The sequence below is a fragment of the Talaromyces amestolkiae genome (genome assembly GCF_001896365.1).
Source record: "Talaromyces amestolkiae strain CIB chromosome Unknown scaffold26.1, whole genome shotgun sequence".
Taxonomy (NCBI): Eukaryota; Fungi; Ascomycota; class Eurotiomycetes; order Eurotiales; family Trichocomaceae; genus Talaromyces; species Talaromyces amestolkiae.
Window position 1 is genome coordinate 239,453 of NW_024468062.1, and position 14,920 is coordinate 254,372.

General features: G+C 46.1%; 5 protein-coding genes across 5 annotated transcripts; 4 read left to right on the forward strand and 1 right to left on the reverse strand.

Annotated features, from left to right (window-relative positions):
• Positions 1–833: 833 nt before the first annotated feature.
• Positions 834–6,822, forward strand: BHQ10_009729 (uncharacterized protein; the record flags this gene model as incomplete). Its single annotated transcript, XM_040882676.1, has 7 exons — positions 834–868; positions 937–1,008; positions 1,070–1,156; positions 1,218–1,406; positions 1,458–1,771; positions 5,202–6,640; positions 6,691–6,822. The coding sequence occupies 7 exons, from the start codon at positions 834–836 to the stop codon at positions 6,820–6,822; spliced, it is 2,268 nt and encodes a 755-aa protein (XP_040738231.1).
• Positions 6,823–7,802: 980 nt separating this feature from the next.
• BHQ10_009730 (uncharacterized protein) lies at positions 7,803–8,925 on the forward strand (the record flags this gene model as incomplete). Its single annotated transcript, XM_040882678.1, has 6 exons — positions 7,803–7,815; positions 7,910–7,960; positions 8,028–8,073; positions 8,142–8,215; positions 8,266–8,413; positions 8,472–8,925. The coding sequence occupies 6 exons, from the start codon at positions 7,803–7,805 to the stop codon at positions 8,923–8,925; spliced, it is 786 nt and encodes a 261-aa protein (XP_040738232.1).
• Positions 8,926–9,152: 227 nt separating this feature from the next.
• Positions 9,153–9,950, reverse strand: BHQ10_009731 (uncharacterized protein; the record flags this gene model as incomplete). The annotated part of the gene is made up of 1 exon (XM_040882679.1): positions 9,153–9,950. The coding sequence occupies one exon, from the start codon at positions 9,948–9,950 to the stop codon at positions 9,153–9,155; it is 798 nt and encodes a 265-aa protein (XP_040738233.1).
• A 1,668-nt stretch (positions 9,951–11,618) lies between these two features.
• BHQ10_009732 (uncharacterized protein) lies at positions 11,619–12,948 on the forward strand (the record flags this gene model as incomplete). Its single annotated transcript, XM_040882680.1, has 3 exons — positions 11,619–11,723; positions 11,991–12,152; positions 12,232–12,948. 3 exons carry the CDS (start codon positions 11,619–11,621, stop codon positions 12,946–12,948), a joined length of 984 nt encoding a protein of 327 aa, XP_040738234.1.
• An 896-nt stretch (positions 12,949–13,844) lies between these two features.
• Positions 13,845–14,411, forward strand: BHQ10_009733 (uncharacterized protein; the record flags this gene model as incomplete). Its single annotated transcript, XM_040882681.1, has 1 exon — positions 13,845–14,411. One exon carries the CDS (start codon positions 13,845–13,847, stop codon positions 14,409–14,411), a length of 567 nt encoding a protein of 188 aa, XP_040738235.1.
• Positions 14,412–14,920: the final 509 nt, after the last annotated feature.

Consider the following 14,920-nt stretch of genomic DNA (forward strand, 5'->3'; position numbering starts at 1 on the left):
TCTCCTTCCCCAGAAAGCGGCCTGGGCCAACAACTCACGTACTGCCTGCATCATCATGGAGACAGCTTTCGCGGCCATGTATAATCGTGAGAAGGTGTATAGTGGCTAAGATTCTACAGCGTACGAGACTATCTACTCGAGGGATTCCGGTACACTGAACAGGGCTTAGAAATTCCATCCATTTGAGTCTTGCTTCTATATCAGTGGTCATTAATTTTAATGAATATTTTGGTCCTAAGGAGGGGCTTCGGCATTTTTTCTACAATGTGATATCCGAGTTCATTTCTTACGGCTTAGAATAGGTAGTTGAAAGAACAGCAGTCATATTGCACTTGCTATGAGCAATCTACACAGCCACTGAAGATCACCTATCATGAATAGCTTGAATACTGTGAAGCTCATAGAAATGAGTCGCGCTGAGTCATTTGGCGCCTGAGGCACTGCACGTGAGTCGAAATGAGTCTTCTGTCCCGTTTCAGTTTAGTGTATTCTACCACTGCGGGGCAGGGCTCAAAAAGTGACCGCCACCAAAAGAGAAAAGAGAAAGGAATTGCTTCAAACTTCAGAGCAACGGCGTCCTTTTTCGTATAAAGGTTTAGAGCAAGAAGTCACCGATCCAAGCTTCTTGTTTCTTACAGCAAGCACTGTTCGTCTCATCTGCCTTTTTCTCATCTCATCCGCGACCTTCAACCTACCTCCGTCCGTTCGTAACCGAGCGCAAAAAGAGAAAAGCACACAGCAAATTGTTATCAGCTTTCGAGATACGCTCGTCCCTCGAATCAGTCGAAATACTTTCTTCCACTACAGGGACAGAAATACATAGTTTAGACAAAATGGCAGTTCGCGCTCAATTCGAGAACTCCAACGAGTAAGTTTCGTCTGCATTATGTACGAAAAGAAAATCTTCACATGCTCATACTTTTTTTTTCTTGTTAGGGTCGGTGTATTTGCAACTTTGACGAACTCGTATGCGGTTGTTGCTATCGGAGGATCGGAGAACTTCTACAGGTATTTCTTCGTCTGTTGGTCGAGAATGACTATGGGCTGACTGGTCGATTGCGGGGTACAGTGTCTTCGAAGCTGAATTACAAGACGTAATTCCCATTTGTCATGCCTCGATTGGTGGCACTCGCATAATTGGTCGATTGACCGCAGGGTACGTTCCATAAAAGCTGTGATAAAGTTGCAGAAAGTACAATGACTTACTGGACTTTCAGAAACCGCAAAGGTCTTCTCGTGCCCACATCCACAACAGATCAAGAACTGCAACATTTGCGAAACTCGATCCCAGATTCAGTAAAAATACAGCGAGTGGAAGAAAGGCTGTCTGCGTTAGGAAACGTGATTTGCTGCAACGATCATGTTGCGCTTATACATCCTGATCTTGAGCGGGAAACAGAGGAGATGTAAGCACTTCTTGGCTCCTTGGAAACTGTCGGATACTGATAATTGAACAGAATCGCCGACGTCCTTGGTGTCGAGGTATTCCGACAAACCGTTGCAGACAACGTTCTCACAGGCTCATACATGGCCCTCTCCAACCAAGGCGGCATCGTGCACCCCAAAACCTCAATTCGCGACCAAGACGAACTCTCCTCTCTCCTCCAAGTACCTCTCGTGGCCGGCAGTGTGAACCGCGGTAGCCCCGTCGTCGGCGCTGGTATGGTGGTGAACGACTGGCTTGCAGTGACGGGTCTGGATACCACAGCGACAGAACTCAGTGTTATGGAGAGTGTGTTCCGACTCGGTGAGACGGGACCTAAGGGATTGGGTATGGGTAATGCAAATAAAGAGAGTATTGTGGAGAGTTTCTATTAGGTCATGTTATCTGGCGCTGGGTTTCACTTCTTATGGACATGTGATGAATCTGAGATGATCATGAGATGATCATGGTATGATAAAGTTGATATGAAATCACGCATGATACGTTCAAGGTTTAGATTGGCTTGAAGTATGGAGTAGCATCAAAGGAACGTATTTGATTGGGAAATGTCGGATATATACCCGACTACTACATAGGGTCACGCAGCACATGATTCAGACTATACGCGAGCTCTTGATTCCGAACACCTAACAGGATTGCTACCTAAGGTCATTAGATTATAGCTAGCCACTTTGTAGGTAATCATTGCACTCACATGTACTTAGATATCGTTCATCCATCACATCCAGATAGCGGATGTCATCATAATCCAATCTGATCAACTCTATTGCGCACCTATATTACTCATTTTAAGTTCATCCACAAGTCACCTAACGATCAAGCGTCTTAGAGATGATACATACTTTCCCCACTAGCACCAATACGCTACATAGCTAAAAGATGATGGAATAACACGTTCAACCCCGCAATCTACAACCAAACCCCCCCAGTGATCCTACAGCCTACAATTCCCGAGTCAAAGCAATCTGCTACTGGGACGAATATATAACGTATTCGCTTGACTCATCCAAACTGACCAGAAGAGGAAGGCCAAGAATTGAGTTCCTATGTTCAGATAATACCTAGGCAATTATCGCTTGGCGTGGTCAAGTAAACACATCCTCATGCAAGCGTCGTGGAACGGGAAAAAGTAACCATGAAGGAAAGCCGAAGCGGGTATATATATGTCCAAAAAGAAACGAGACGGGAAATGAGTGGTTGAGATTAAATGTCTCATAGTATGTATGTATGGGCTTTGGATATAGATACCAACTACGAGGGAGCAAGCTGAAGGCGGGGTTACATGTTCTTGTAGATGGGGATTGAGGGATGTGATGCGGCTTGACCGCATCGAGGTTGGTTGTTTGATGGTGTCTATGAATTGTCGGTCAAGAGCAGGCTAATGTGGCCGCCCTAGCTGTCTCTCCACCCCTGCTGATAAGTCGATAACAACGGTGTTTCTATCAATGCATGGTGGAGGTATTCCGCGGCATATTTATGTTCTTTCAATTACACAAAGAATAATGAAAATCGGCATTCCTCGTCCAAATTCTTTATGCGAGAGACATCATACTGTTCGTATACTATCCCACCCAGTTAGTGGACCAATACCAGAGGTCAGAGGCACAGAAGAAGCTAGAACAAAAGCCACGGGCAGATTTAAAAGCGCACGGCTTAGAAGCAATGCAAGCAGCAATAGCAGCTATCAAATGAGACCATCAACCCAGCCAATAGCAAATCACCCTCGACAAATTAGGGCAGTTTCCAAAGCTAACTTGATATCAGCTACAATTGTACCCATGCTACTAACGTTAGTTGAGGTTATATGCAGGACATGCAGATGCAGCTAAAGAATGGTCTTCTTCTTAGTACATGCTGTGTCACTGAAGCGGTCCGATATCAACCTGAAGTACCCAAAGTACTAGCTTGGGGGTTACTACTATGTAGTTAACGATCGAATGGAATGAGGTCATGATATGCACAGCCTCAATCCAGAGGTGTAATGCTGATTGATTGAAATTATATCTCTCGTACTTCTGTTTGCTTCAATTGCGACGTCACTTGCAGGACAACTCCATCCATATCTCGTATCAGTAAAGCACAGAGATGAAGATGATGCTGATTGATAAGCATCTGTAATCTGTCGATACGGTGCGATTCGAGTGAGGTCGGCTAGCAACCGTTTCTTACCAATGGCAGTACATCGGACCTTATCCGACATAGTTCCGTCAAGGTTACCGAATGATAGTATTGTTGGACAATGTACAACTGTCAATCAGGATGGCATTGTAAAGCCACAATGATGGACAATCGTCAATAGATCAATGAATTGTCAGCGTCCGACTGCGAGTTTGTCCGATAGAGTGGTTTATAGTTTACGCCTTTCCATTGTTACCATTGTTACCACCGATCACTAAGTATATTACCGATGTTACCGATGTACACTGTTACATGACTCCGGTAAAGTACCACCTGCCAAGATTGTGGCACAACTGCCAAATCAGGCTAGGTCCTTCATATCAATCACCCACGGGCTGTATGTAACTTTACCGACTCGGCAGTCTTCAAACTTCCTATTCAAGTAAGTTCCCTGCCTTTTTCGTGGACGCACCGTCACACCGCGGTAATTACGCGATGACGGCCCCGTCGCCGAGCCGAAAGCGCTGTATTTTAGCCACTTGTTCTGTCCACCGTTAGTCAACTAGCGTATGTACCGTTACCTAACTGCCTCACTTTCCACCGCGTGTCTTTTTTCCAATTTCCCACCTCCATACAGAACCACGTCCGTTTGCCTGGGGCAAACCATATTTGTTATGATTTAGTAAGGTAAGGCAATAGAAAAATACAGAAGGTTCCCACAACCGACGACTACTATGAGCCAAATAAAATGATCCCATTTGCGAATTACGAGAGACGCTGTGTGTCTGCTCTCTGACCTGTCGCCATAGGCTGTTCCATTTAATCCCTAAGAAAGAAATTCTTTTTATACTCCATATTTTTCTCCTCTTCCATGAGCACTCTTCCCCGGTTATGTCTTCCCTCTCTTTGCTGGTAGAGTAACATTGCTTAATTACCTGGTCCTACCGTATTTCGTCTCACTCCAATTTTGCATTCTCGGTCTTCCCTGGGCCAGCCTCTTATTACGACTCTCACTCACTCTTTATCTTCCTTCTTATTCTTTCTTCCCTCTTATCCTCTTTATACTTGTCTTTCTGGTGGGTTCTGTTCTGCTTTGATCTGTGTGTCGTGTGTCTGCCTATAACTATCCCGAGGTCCTTGCCCTCGCGGAGGTCTACCCATACCCACACCACAGACAAAATCTTGCGCTCTGCACGAACGAGACAAATTCAAAACCCAACCACTTCTCTCTTTGTCCGGTTGACTGTCTCCCTTCGGAAAAAATCAACAAGTACTTTTCCGCCCACAGCAAAGACAGACTACGTACGTATCAATTGAAGCAATCAGTTAAAGCATTCCGATCATTCAGCGTTGCGCGCGCGGAATCTCCTCGGTTTCGTCACCTTTTTTCCTTCCGTGCCTACCCACCCACCGCCCTACGGATACTCGCCGCTCGCCGCTGCAGTCATCAGGTCATCTATCTTCAATCCATTTTGATTCGACAACCAGTCTACAATATATATTTTTTTCTGGCTCAGATACGACATTTAGTCCTCCGTTTTTCTTTTCCTTTCTTTTGTTCTCGTCGCAACGGTGGCAACTTCGTCTTCGCTTTGCTCTAGAAACCCTAATTTGTCATCCTTCTACAACCGCGTGGAAGGCGCCGTTGTGCGCGACATCACCGGCACTCACATGACTCCCCCAGCCGTTTCTCCAGCTCCCTCTTCGACGGTTTCTTCAGCTGCCCCCTCCATCGCCTCTACAGATCGCAACGATGGTGACAATCAGGTAACCCGCGCTTTGGACGACATGCGACTGTCCGCACCGTCATCAGGTGAAGCTTTTCCGACACCACAACAAACCAAGACAGCAAGACCATCCATGGCTCATCGCATAACCCGCATGTTCAGCGAGCGGAAGACGGTGAACCCACGATCGGAAACCGAGGCCCATAAGGATGCTGGTTCAGACTCGAGCTCCGATAGCGCAAAGCCGTCTACGAATGGAAATATGCGGTCGGTTCCTCAGGCCCAGCCTACGCAGCAGACGTCACAGAGCGAGAAGCCTGCTGATGGATCCGTGAAAACGAAGAACTCGAAAGAGAAAGATTTGCCTGTCCACAAGCGCTTTGAGATTTTGCCCGAAGGAACGCATTTACATCATCTCAAGGGAACGAAACGACAAGAGAAGTTGACTGGCCTCCTCCGAGATATGTTGGGAGGTGGCAAGAAGAAAGAAGATCATGCCGACGATCAACAGCAATTATCCTTGGTGTCTAGCTGGATAGACCAGTTGAAGAATGAACGCGACAAACTTGCACAAGACAAAAAGGGCGGGCCGAACGCTACGGCTACCTTGGTCGACAAATACGGAAAATGCCAGGAGATTGTTGGTCGGGGGGCTTTCGGCATCGTTCGCATTTCCCACAAAGTCGACCCGAAAGATTCCAAGATGGAGCAGCTGTACGCTGTCAAAGAGTTTCGACGCCGGCCACAAGAAACGTCCAAGAAATATCAAAAACGACTCACGTCGGAATTTTGCATCTCATCTTCTCTGCGCCATCCGAATGTAATACACACGCTGGACCTATTGCAAGACGCGAAAGGAGATTACTGTGAAGTAATGGAGTATTGTGCGGGCGGCGATCTCTACACTTTGGTACTAGCAGCAGGAAAACTCGAAGTTACTGAGGCAGACTGTTTCTTCAAACAGTTGATGCGTGGTGTTGAATATATGCACGAGATGGGCGTTGCGCACCGTGACCTGAAACCTGAGAACCTTCTCCTCACCACTCATGGAGCTTTGAAAATTACAGACTTTGGTAATGGTGAATGCTTCCGGATGGCCTGGGAGACACAAGCGCACATGACTGCTGGCCTCTGTGGGTCTGCCCCTTATATCGCGCCTGAAGAGTATACCGATAAAGAGTTTGATCCTCGGGCCGTCGATCTTTGGGCCACTGGAGTCATTTATATGGCCATGAGAACAGGCCGTCATTTATGGCGTGTTGCGCGCAAGGACGAGGATGAATTTTACGAGCGCTATCTCGAGGGTCGTCGGGATGAGGATGGCTACGCGCCGATTGAAACCTTGCACCGAGTATGTATTCTCCGCCCATTCTGCTCTTGACCCAGCTAACGTTCTATTAGGCCCGCTGTCGCAACGTCATCTACTCCATACTTGACCCCAACCCCGGTCGACGAATAACCGCATCGCAGGTACTCAAGTCGGAATGGGTTCGTGAGATCAAGCTGTGTAAGGCAGGCGAAGAAGGCTACTGATACCTTCTTCATTTGACACACGAAAAAAAATTTAATGCATTATCACGACAGCAATCATGACCTCACTAGTATCATTGACTTTTCCTTTCTATCATATCCTATCATACCATTTGACTTTATCCTTGGTGGGAGGCCAGTATTTGTGATATATCGAGGGCTCTGGATCCCAAGACAAACCCAGACACTAGACTGGAGGTCTTTTCACTTGCAAGCACGCATCACTTTATGACCCATTATTTGAACCTTTTGCTTCTGGTTCTCGTTTGTGTATTTTACTTTAGGCGTACCGATCATCGATTTCTTTTCTTCTTTCATCTTTCCTATTTTTTCATTCTAGTCCTATCTATATAGGACACGTGCATAGTTTCGGTTTCTACTGACTTGATTCTATTAGCGATGGATGATACTCAATGTTTTCTACTTGCTTCTTGTTTATAGTTTTGATACTCCCCCTGCCTTTTCACACTATACATACTACGACCAGTTATGACAGACAGATAACCTGACGATGGCGTTTGACAAAGCGGTTGCATTGCATTTGATTACCACGCATATGTCCTGTTTGACATGTCATCCTGTATTTTTACCAGTTCCATGACCACTTAACAAATACCGATTTATGAGTCTACACTTGAATGTCCAGGATATGTTTCGGGGGACATATGACGTAGACTATCCCGGATCGTCGGTAATAATCGTATAAATTACAATACGCATACGTCGACTGCGCCACGGAAGCAGGGCCCCAATCGTCACCTTCAACAGCCTAAGCCTTAAGGCAGTAGGGCAGCCACGATCCACTACGTAGACACTTAACCACCAACTTGTTTGCCTGGACCAACATACAAAGCTCTACACTCCTTTCGCTTCTCGTTGCGTTCACGAATTATCGATTCCATTTTGCTTACTACGTTAATATTGCGGTATCGTCTGCTCTGCCATTACGTTAAGAATCGGTTTCCGCCGCCGCATCCGCCGTCATGTCGTGGTCAGGTCAGTCAATTCTCGCGTGCTTCGTTCTCCTCGGACAAACCGGAATTCTAGGAAGAACCAGCTAGAACGTTGCTAAACGTGTAGTCGTGAACAGGATTCAAGAAAAATGTCAACCGCGCTACGACGCAGGTTATGATGAAGACTGGTTCGTTGAACCCCGCCATTGGACCTTGAAGTTCCTGTTACTGATTGATGATTGTTCATTCGAATAGGCCATGTCGAGAAAACGAATGATCGTGATTATGAAATCGAAGAGAGGTGATTACATTATTGATTCTTGAGTTGACTGGTGGCGTTTGTGGCGGAAATCTGACGGAATTGTGTAGACGGTATCGAACGATGGAGACGGCTGTCAATCGCTTGCAGAAAGAGGCAAAGGGGTATCTTGATTCGTTACGAGGTATTTATTCTTTGTTCCAGAAATGGTGGGATCAGGACTAATGGGCGAAGCAATGACTGCGTCACAAATGCGCATCGCAGAAACGATCGACGCTTTCTACGGAGACGCCGGAACAAGAGACGGCGTGAGTCGAAGCTATAAGCAGGCTGTCGAGGACCTGGATGCGGAGACTATCAAAGCTTTGGACGGACCATATCGGTGCGTTCAATCCCGAGAATTACAATCCCGGAGGAAATAGAGATGCTGATTGAAATAGAACAACCGTCCTAGAACCCATCTCCCGTTTCTGCGCTTACTTCCCCGACATCAACGAATGCATCAAGAAGCGCAACAACAAACTCCTCGACTACGACTCCATGCGCGCCAAGGTCAAGAAACTAGTCGAAAAACCGGACAAGGACGCCACAAAGTTGCCCCGCGCCGAACGCGAAACGGAATTGGCAAAACAGGCCTATGAGCAACTCAATGAACAATTATTCACAGAGTTGCCGCAGTTGATCGACTTGCGCGTGCCTTACTTAGATCCCAGTTTTGAGGCGCTGGTCAAGATTCAACTGCGCTTTTGTGCGGAGGCGTATTCGCGTATGGCGCAGGTGCAGCAGTATCTTGATGCGGACACGAGAGATCAGTATGCGAATGGTGATTTGGATAATCGGGTTGAGCAGGTGTTGCAGGAGATTCGGGATTTGAGCATTGCCGGCACTGTTTGATTTTGGTTGCGTGCTGCGTGCTGCGTGCTGCGCCAATGGGAAAAAATGGTCTATAATTTTCTGTCCATATGATTTATGTGAAGTGGCTTATGATACTTAGTACGGGTAATTAGGTTAAATGCATATCCTGGGAATCATCTATACTAATATACAAATATACAGATACACACGCTAAATAACATACATGAACGCTTGAGTATAATACCACCACCTACCCGGGTCAGAAATCATATCTCATCCTCATCCCGCCTATACATCTCTTGCACCAACACCTCCACAACCTCTGGCACCGCCTCCCTCAAAGCCTGCATTTCTTGAGACCCCATCTTCGACAAGACATAATCCGCCACAGCATTCCGTTCACGGCTCGTAGGCCTACCAATCCCAATTCCAATTCTCAAAATGGCCATAGACGTCGCCGACTTTGCGCCTGTGGTTGCTGTAGAAGGCGAAAGAAGACCAGCACCCCTCAGACTCTCCATGATACTAATCAACCCCTTATGGCCCCTAAGACTAGCCTGCTGAGGACCCCCGCGCCGAATTTTGATCTGTCCTGGTTTGGCCTCTAGTTCGTCATGCAGAATGACGAGGGTTGGTCTGAACCTCTGCGTCAGACCGCGAGTATCGATTGTGATGGATTCCAATGACGCTGATTTGAGTAACTGCACGTTACTACTTTGTTCTGAAGATAGTGCAGTATTATGATTGACCAAAGAATCGAAATATTTCCTGCGGTCTGCGAGCCAACTCTTCAGTTGGCGGAGCACAGGTGGTCCGGAGATGTTCATTAATGATGGTGATTTCCATGTTGAGTAGAATATTGATTTGGAGAGGGTCTTGTTGTTGCTGTTTCCTGGTGTTGATAGGCCGATACGTGAGTGTAAGTGTGGCTGAAGAACGTCGAGTAATAGATGCCCTGCGCTGTGGCGCGTTTCGGTGTATGGTGCTGGATTGCCGATGGAGGCGATGAAGAGGAATCGGTTTGGAGATTTGTAGATTTGAGTCAGCATTTTTTCGTCGTCCATTCGCCTTTTAGTCGATGTTGCGCTTGAAGTGCGTAAGCGTATGGGGTATATTGACTTTCTTCAAATTTTTGTGCAAATGTTTATCGGTGGCTGTGCTTTCTGATATGATTCTTTGATTATTTCGTTCCCTGATGCGTATCTGACTAGGTCTCGTGGGTTATGTTCAAGCTGCCTTTTCAAGATGATTGGAAGATGGAAGAGAAAAATAAGATGCGGTCCTTGAACTAGCTCGCTGATTGGCTGGTTTCGATATGCTATTCACCACTGTTTACTGTTAAGGTACAACATCGAAAGGATTCTGAGAGATCCTCGTCTTTTTATTTTATTTGATGAGTAATTAACTATGAGGTTATTGCTTAACTATGTATTGATTTCGGCATTGTATCAGCTTCGAGAAGTTACGTGAATGTCTTGTCAAGCAATAGCCGGCTGACATATCAATCAACATGCGATTACGACACGACTATCATGGATCGAGGCCTTGCTATTTTTCCATAAACGGTCCCCTATCCTCGTTAACGTGGCTTTTATGTACTATGTATGCAGGGGTGGCCAGAAAGACGACCACATCTGTGGCTTTCAGCAGCCCAGGATATGACGGCAACCCTAATTAACCTTGTTGGCCTTACGTTGCAGAGCAAAAGCACAATACTTGACACAGTGCTGCGAGTACGTACTGCTGATAGCTGAATCTGCCTTACATTCTCTTAAGACAAAACAATCCGTTTGAGTCTAAATCGTGCAGTAGCACGTTGCATCATTTGCACTAAACAGACTAGTCAAATTAGTGGCTTCACAAAGCCAATCAGGCCAAGAATTCATGTTATCCCCCAGCCAAGTTGTTACAAAATATGATCTATCTAATCTGTAGGGGGACGGACTTTTAAGTTACCAACTTGGTGTAGAGCGCTAAGGTTGAATTGACCCTGATATGTGGCGTAGTGACTTAGTACATCTCTTGGACGATAAACCATGTCGTGGACCCTGAGCTAACAGCCTACTTTTACTAATGACTAGATAGTAATAACGACTTCTCGTTTACGTACCGTGCAGTGATTCTGCTTGCGACAGGATTTGATTCAACAGAATGCGATGTAAAAAGCGTGGACGAATAAATAGCGTGTCGCCTTGAAGATTACTCGCTTTCAGCCATCGCATAAATCTCGACAGCAGGAGACGTCTGTTTCAGCGTCGCTGGACAACAAACATGGCATTGCATGCGGCGCAGCATCTTAGCCTATGCTGCATGAGTCATTCCTGCCTAGTAAATTTCTACAAGGAGCTATTTGCGTCTTTTGAAGAGGGGGAGAAGGCCAAAAATGCAATTATGGATTTGAAATTTTCTAATCCTTGTCGCTGTATGAGTTGGATGAATGCTAAGAAACACTAGCTACAGATCCGCGCTTTCTCTTCATTTTGTTCCATTTTGTCCCATTTTTTCGTTTCTCATCTTATCTAAACCGAAATGTGCTAGCACGTTGTCTTCATACCTAAACTAGTAGACAAGGCTAGCACAGGACAAGTGACTAAAAGTACTCACCCAGCATAATTTTTTTCTGGCGCAGGAGGAAGCAAGTACTCTCCTATAAATAGTCTCGTGCCCGCGAGTATCATTGAAAGATAAAAAATTTCCCATTATCTCAGTGGCTGGCAATTCCCTGATACCCCATGCCACAACGACGTCCTTATAATCGGTGGAAACCAAGCGAAAAGGAGCGATTGATTGCCCTTCGTCAGCAAAACCCCGACATGTCCTACACGAAACTTGCAAATGTCCGTCTTGCATACACTTCGTACTTCGTAGCAAAGTACTTACAAGCTTAACAGATATACTATCCCGACCGAGACCCACGAGCACTGAGAAAAGTTATCAATGTTAGTCCACAAGTATTTATCTATATCGTCTATTTGTTCATCATCGACAACAGACCCATGAAAGAAAGACTCGAGATGAAGAAAAAGCAAGAGCGAACGTAAGGTAACCCCTCATACACATTCATCTGAAGTGCATATAACTGACTGGAGATCTGTCAATGATAGCGAGATAATGTTACTCCGACTGCGGCGTCTACGACAACGATAGGAACATCTTCAAAGTCTCCTGAGCGGGTGGCTACGGTTGAAACTGAAGACGAAGAACACTCTGACTCAGAGGAGCGTATTGAAGACATCTATTTTTCTGGGGAGCGGACTCCCAACAAGGTATGATATTTCGTTTGATCCGGCGCGAGGAAAGAAAAGGTTCGGACCAGTCACTGACCTCATCTGCTTTGGATTGTAGCGAGTCAAATTAAGCTATTCCACGAGGTCTCAGGTGGCTTCTAGCAAGTCTCAGCGGCCACAAGATTCGGCCACCATACAATCGGAATCAAGCGAGCGCCGGCAGAGCTTGGATGAACCCCCCTTGGAGCTGTCCCCTCGACCTAGAAAGGGTCACATTGTGCTTTTTTCAGAGCATGCCAATCGCAGCCCTGATCGAGGAGCAGTCGAAGATGACAACGAAGATCATGGGTTGCCTCTCAGCACTCCTCCACCGCCCCCACCATCAATACCACCTCCCTCTCCACCCCCTCCTCCGCCTGAGGAATCCAGGGAGGGACAGGCGCAGAATCGGACAGTAGTAGTCGCTCCTGTTGACCACAGCAGTACCAGACAATCAGAGACCCAGGATCAAGTGGGCGAACTCGCACCAAAGCAGGGTCTATTCTCAGCAGAATATATCGAAAAGGAAATTGCTCAACAAACAGCAAAGACCAATCGATGGATCAAATGGCTTTTGACCCAAAACAAAGGCTATGAGACGAGAAACCTGGACTTGGAAAAGAAGCTAAAACAATACGAGTCCGTGGACACGGATAAAGACAGTCAAATATCTCGGTTGCAGACTGAGCGAAAGCAGCTGTTAAGTGAGAATATGGGGTTGAGAAAGAAACTGAAAACAGTAATCGAGGTTGCAGGGGGAACCGATGATTTGGAATCAACTATCCAGGGTGCATAGGTCTGTACACACCATTCTGATATTAAATATGGATTGGACAGCAGCACCTCGAGAAAACAAGAGCGGCCTACATATCTCTTGACATAGGTTTGTTTCTTTTTGACTAAGATTTCTTTGTAACTATAGATAGGAGTTTTTAGCTAGCTATTGATATGATCTGGTTTTTTTTTGATAGCTTTAGAAATTGGGTATAAATTCAAGGTCAGCAGTGGCAGCCTTCCTCATTCTCAAGTGTGTATGAGTAATTCCTCCGGCCGATCCTTGCGAAAACTCTACAGTAGGAACTTATTCTTACTCATCGACTGTCCGTGACTTCATCAGCCTTGATTTGTCATGGATGTTGAAGCAAGGTGAATCTTAAAAGACATTTGAAGAAATATGATGAAAATACTTCGTAGTCCTGGCTAGACTGGATCAAGTTAGCTCCAGATCCATCGAGTGGAGCTTCATGCTGGAATCTGCCGATTAGTAATTGATTCAAACCAATCATGTGGCATACATTAGTCTGATTGGCAGCCCGACCCCTGCACGTCTCCACGAGTTTAACCGTCTTGATTGACCAATCATAACCCCGAATGGAGAATAATTCGACGATAGATGCATATCGACCTGGAAAATGACAACAAGCACATCGATTTCTAAGCATTCATGAGCGCTCGTACTGTAGACAGTATACCTTGTTAGGACTATACGGATTCTATTGTGATCGGTTCGTTGCCACGAGTCTGTCCATTACAAATCAATTGCGTTGCTTCGATGGTGTCAAAAAGTATTTAAGGTGTGACTTGTCCTCTGAGTACCTTTTTTTGGTTCATCCACGGTCAATCAAACAAATCCTCCAAGATTCTCATTCAGAGTTCAAATTATCTGCTCAAATCCAAAACAACTATCACAAAATGACTACATTATCAACCCCCATCCGCCGCGTGCTCACCGCGAGCGACCCTAAAGGCAACGGCTACTTCGCCTCCGATGATCTCCTCTCTCCCTACGATCCCACAACCGCACCGGACTTCTCAATTCCAACCGAAAAATCAGCATTCGGCGTTATCCAAATCCACCGCTCCCGTGGCTTCCCCGTCGACAATCAACGTCCACTAGACAAGGAACCACACAAAACCCTCGTGCCCTTGGCGGACACTAAAGGTCCTTCAGCACGCCTAATTGACCTCCCTCCCAACCAGGAAGGAGGCTGGATGCATCGCACACTCAGTCTGGATTACGGCGTTGTGCTCAGTGGTTCGGTCACGCTCATCACCGATGGAGGAGCGGAAAAGACCCTCAAGGAGCATGATGTTATTGTTATGAGGGGCGTCAACCATGCTTGGGTCAACCGTGGGAAGACCGTAGCGAGGATATTTGTGGTTGTTGTGCCGGCATTGCCGATTGTAACGGAGGACGGGGTGAAGTTGGAGAAGACTCCTGCGGGTGAGATTTTTGATCCAAAGGAGGAGGATGATTAGATGCTTATATGGGGACGTGTCCGAATTGGGTCTCAGTAGTGAATATGCATATTCATTGAACCATACCATCATAAATCATTATTACGCATTTCTTTACAATGCTCCTCTTCATAAAATAAGTATGTTGATCAAGAGGATAGTTGCTAAGCGGCCACTCCATTCCTGTCACTTGTATCTTGCTCGAACAACTCATTGCAGACAGTCGTGTATTGGCCTCAGGCCCTAACCCTAAAGACTAGTATTGTCACAGGATCATGAAACGTTCGTTATAAATCCATCGACTTGTCATGAAGATGGATAGTGTCCCAAGCATCCGGTACAATGGTAACTGTGGTACTTGTCCCGACAGTTCGGACCCCTTAATCTAGGAATAGAGTGATTAGAGCGCTAGTTATTCAACCGTTATCCTCTTATGCTCCTAACGGCTCACCCTCTCCGTGTAGTAAGTGCGTACGTACGTAGTACAAGACATATAACACTTGTTAAGAGCTTAGGACTGCTTGTATAGC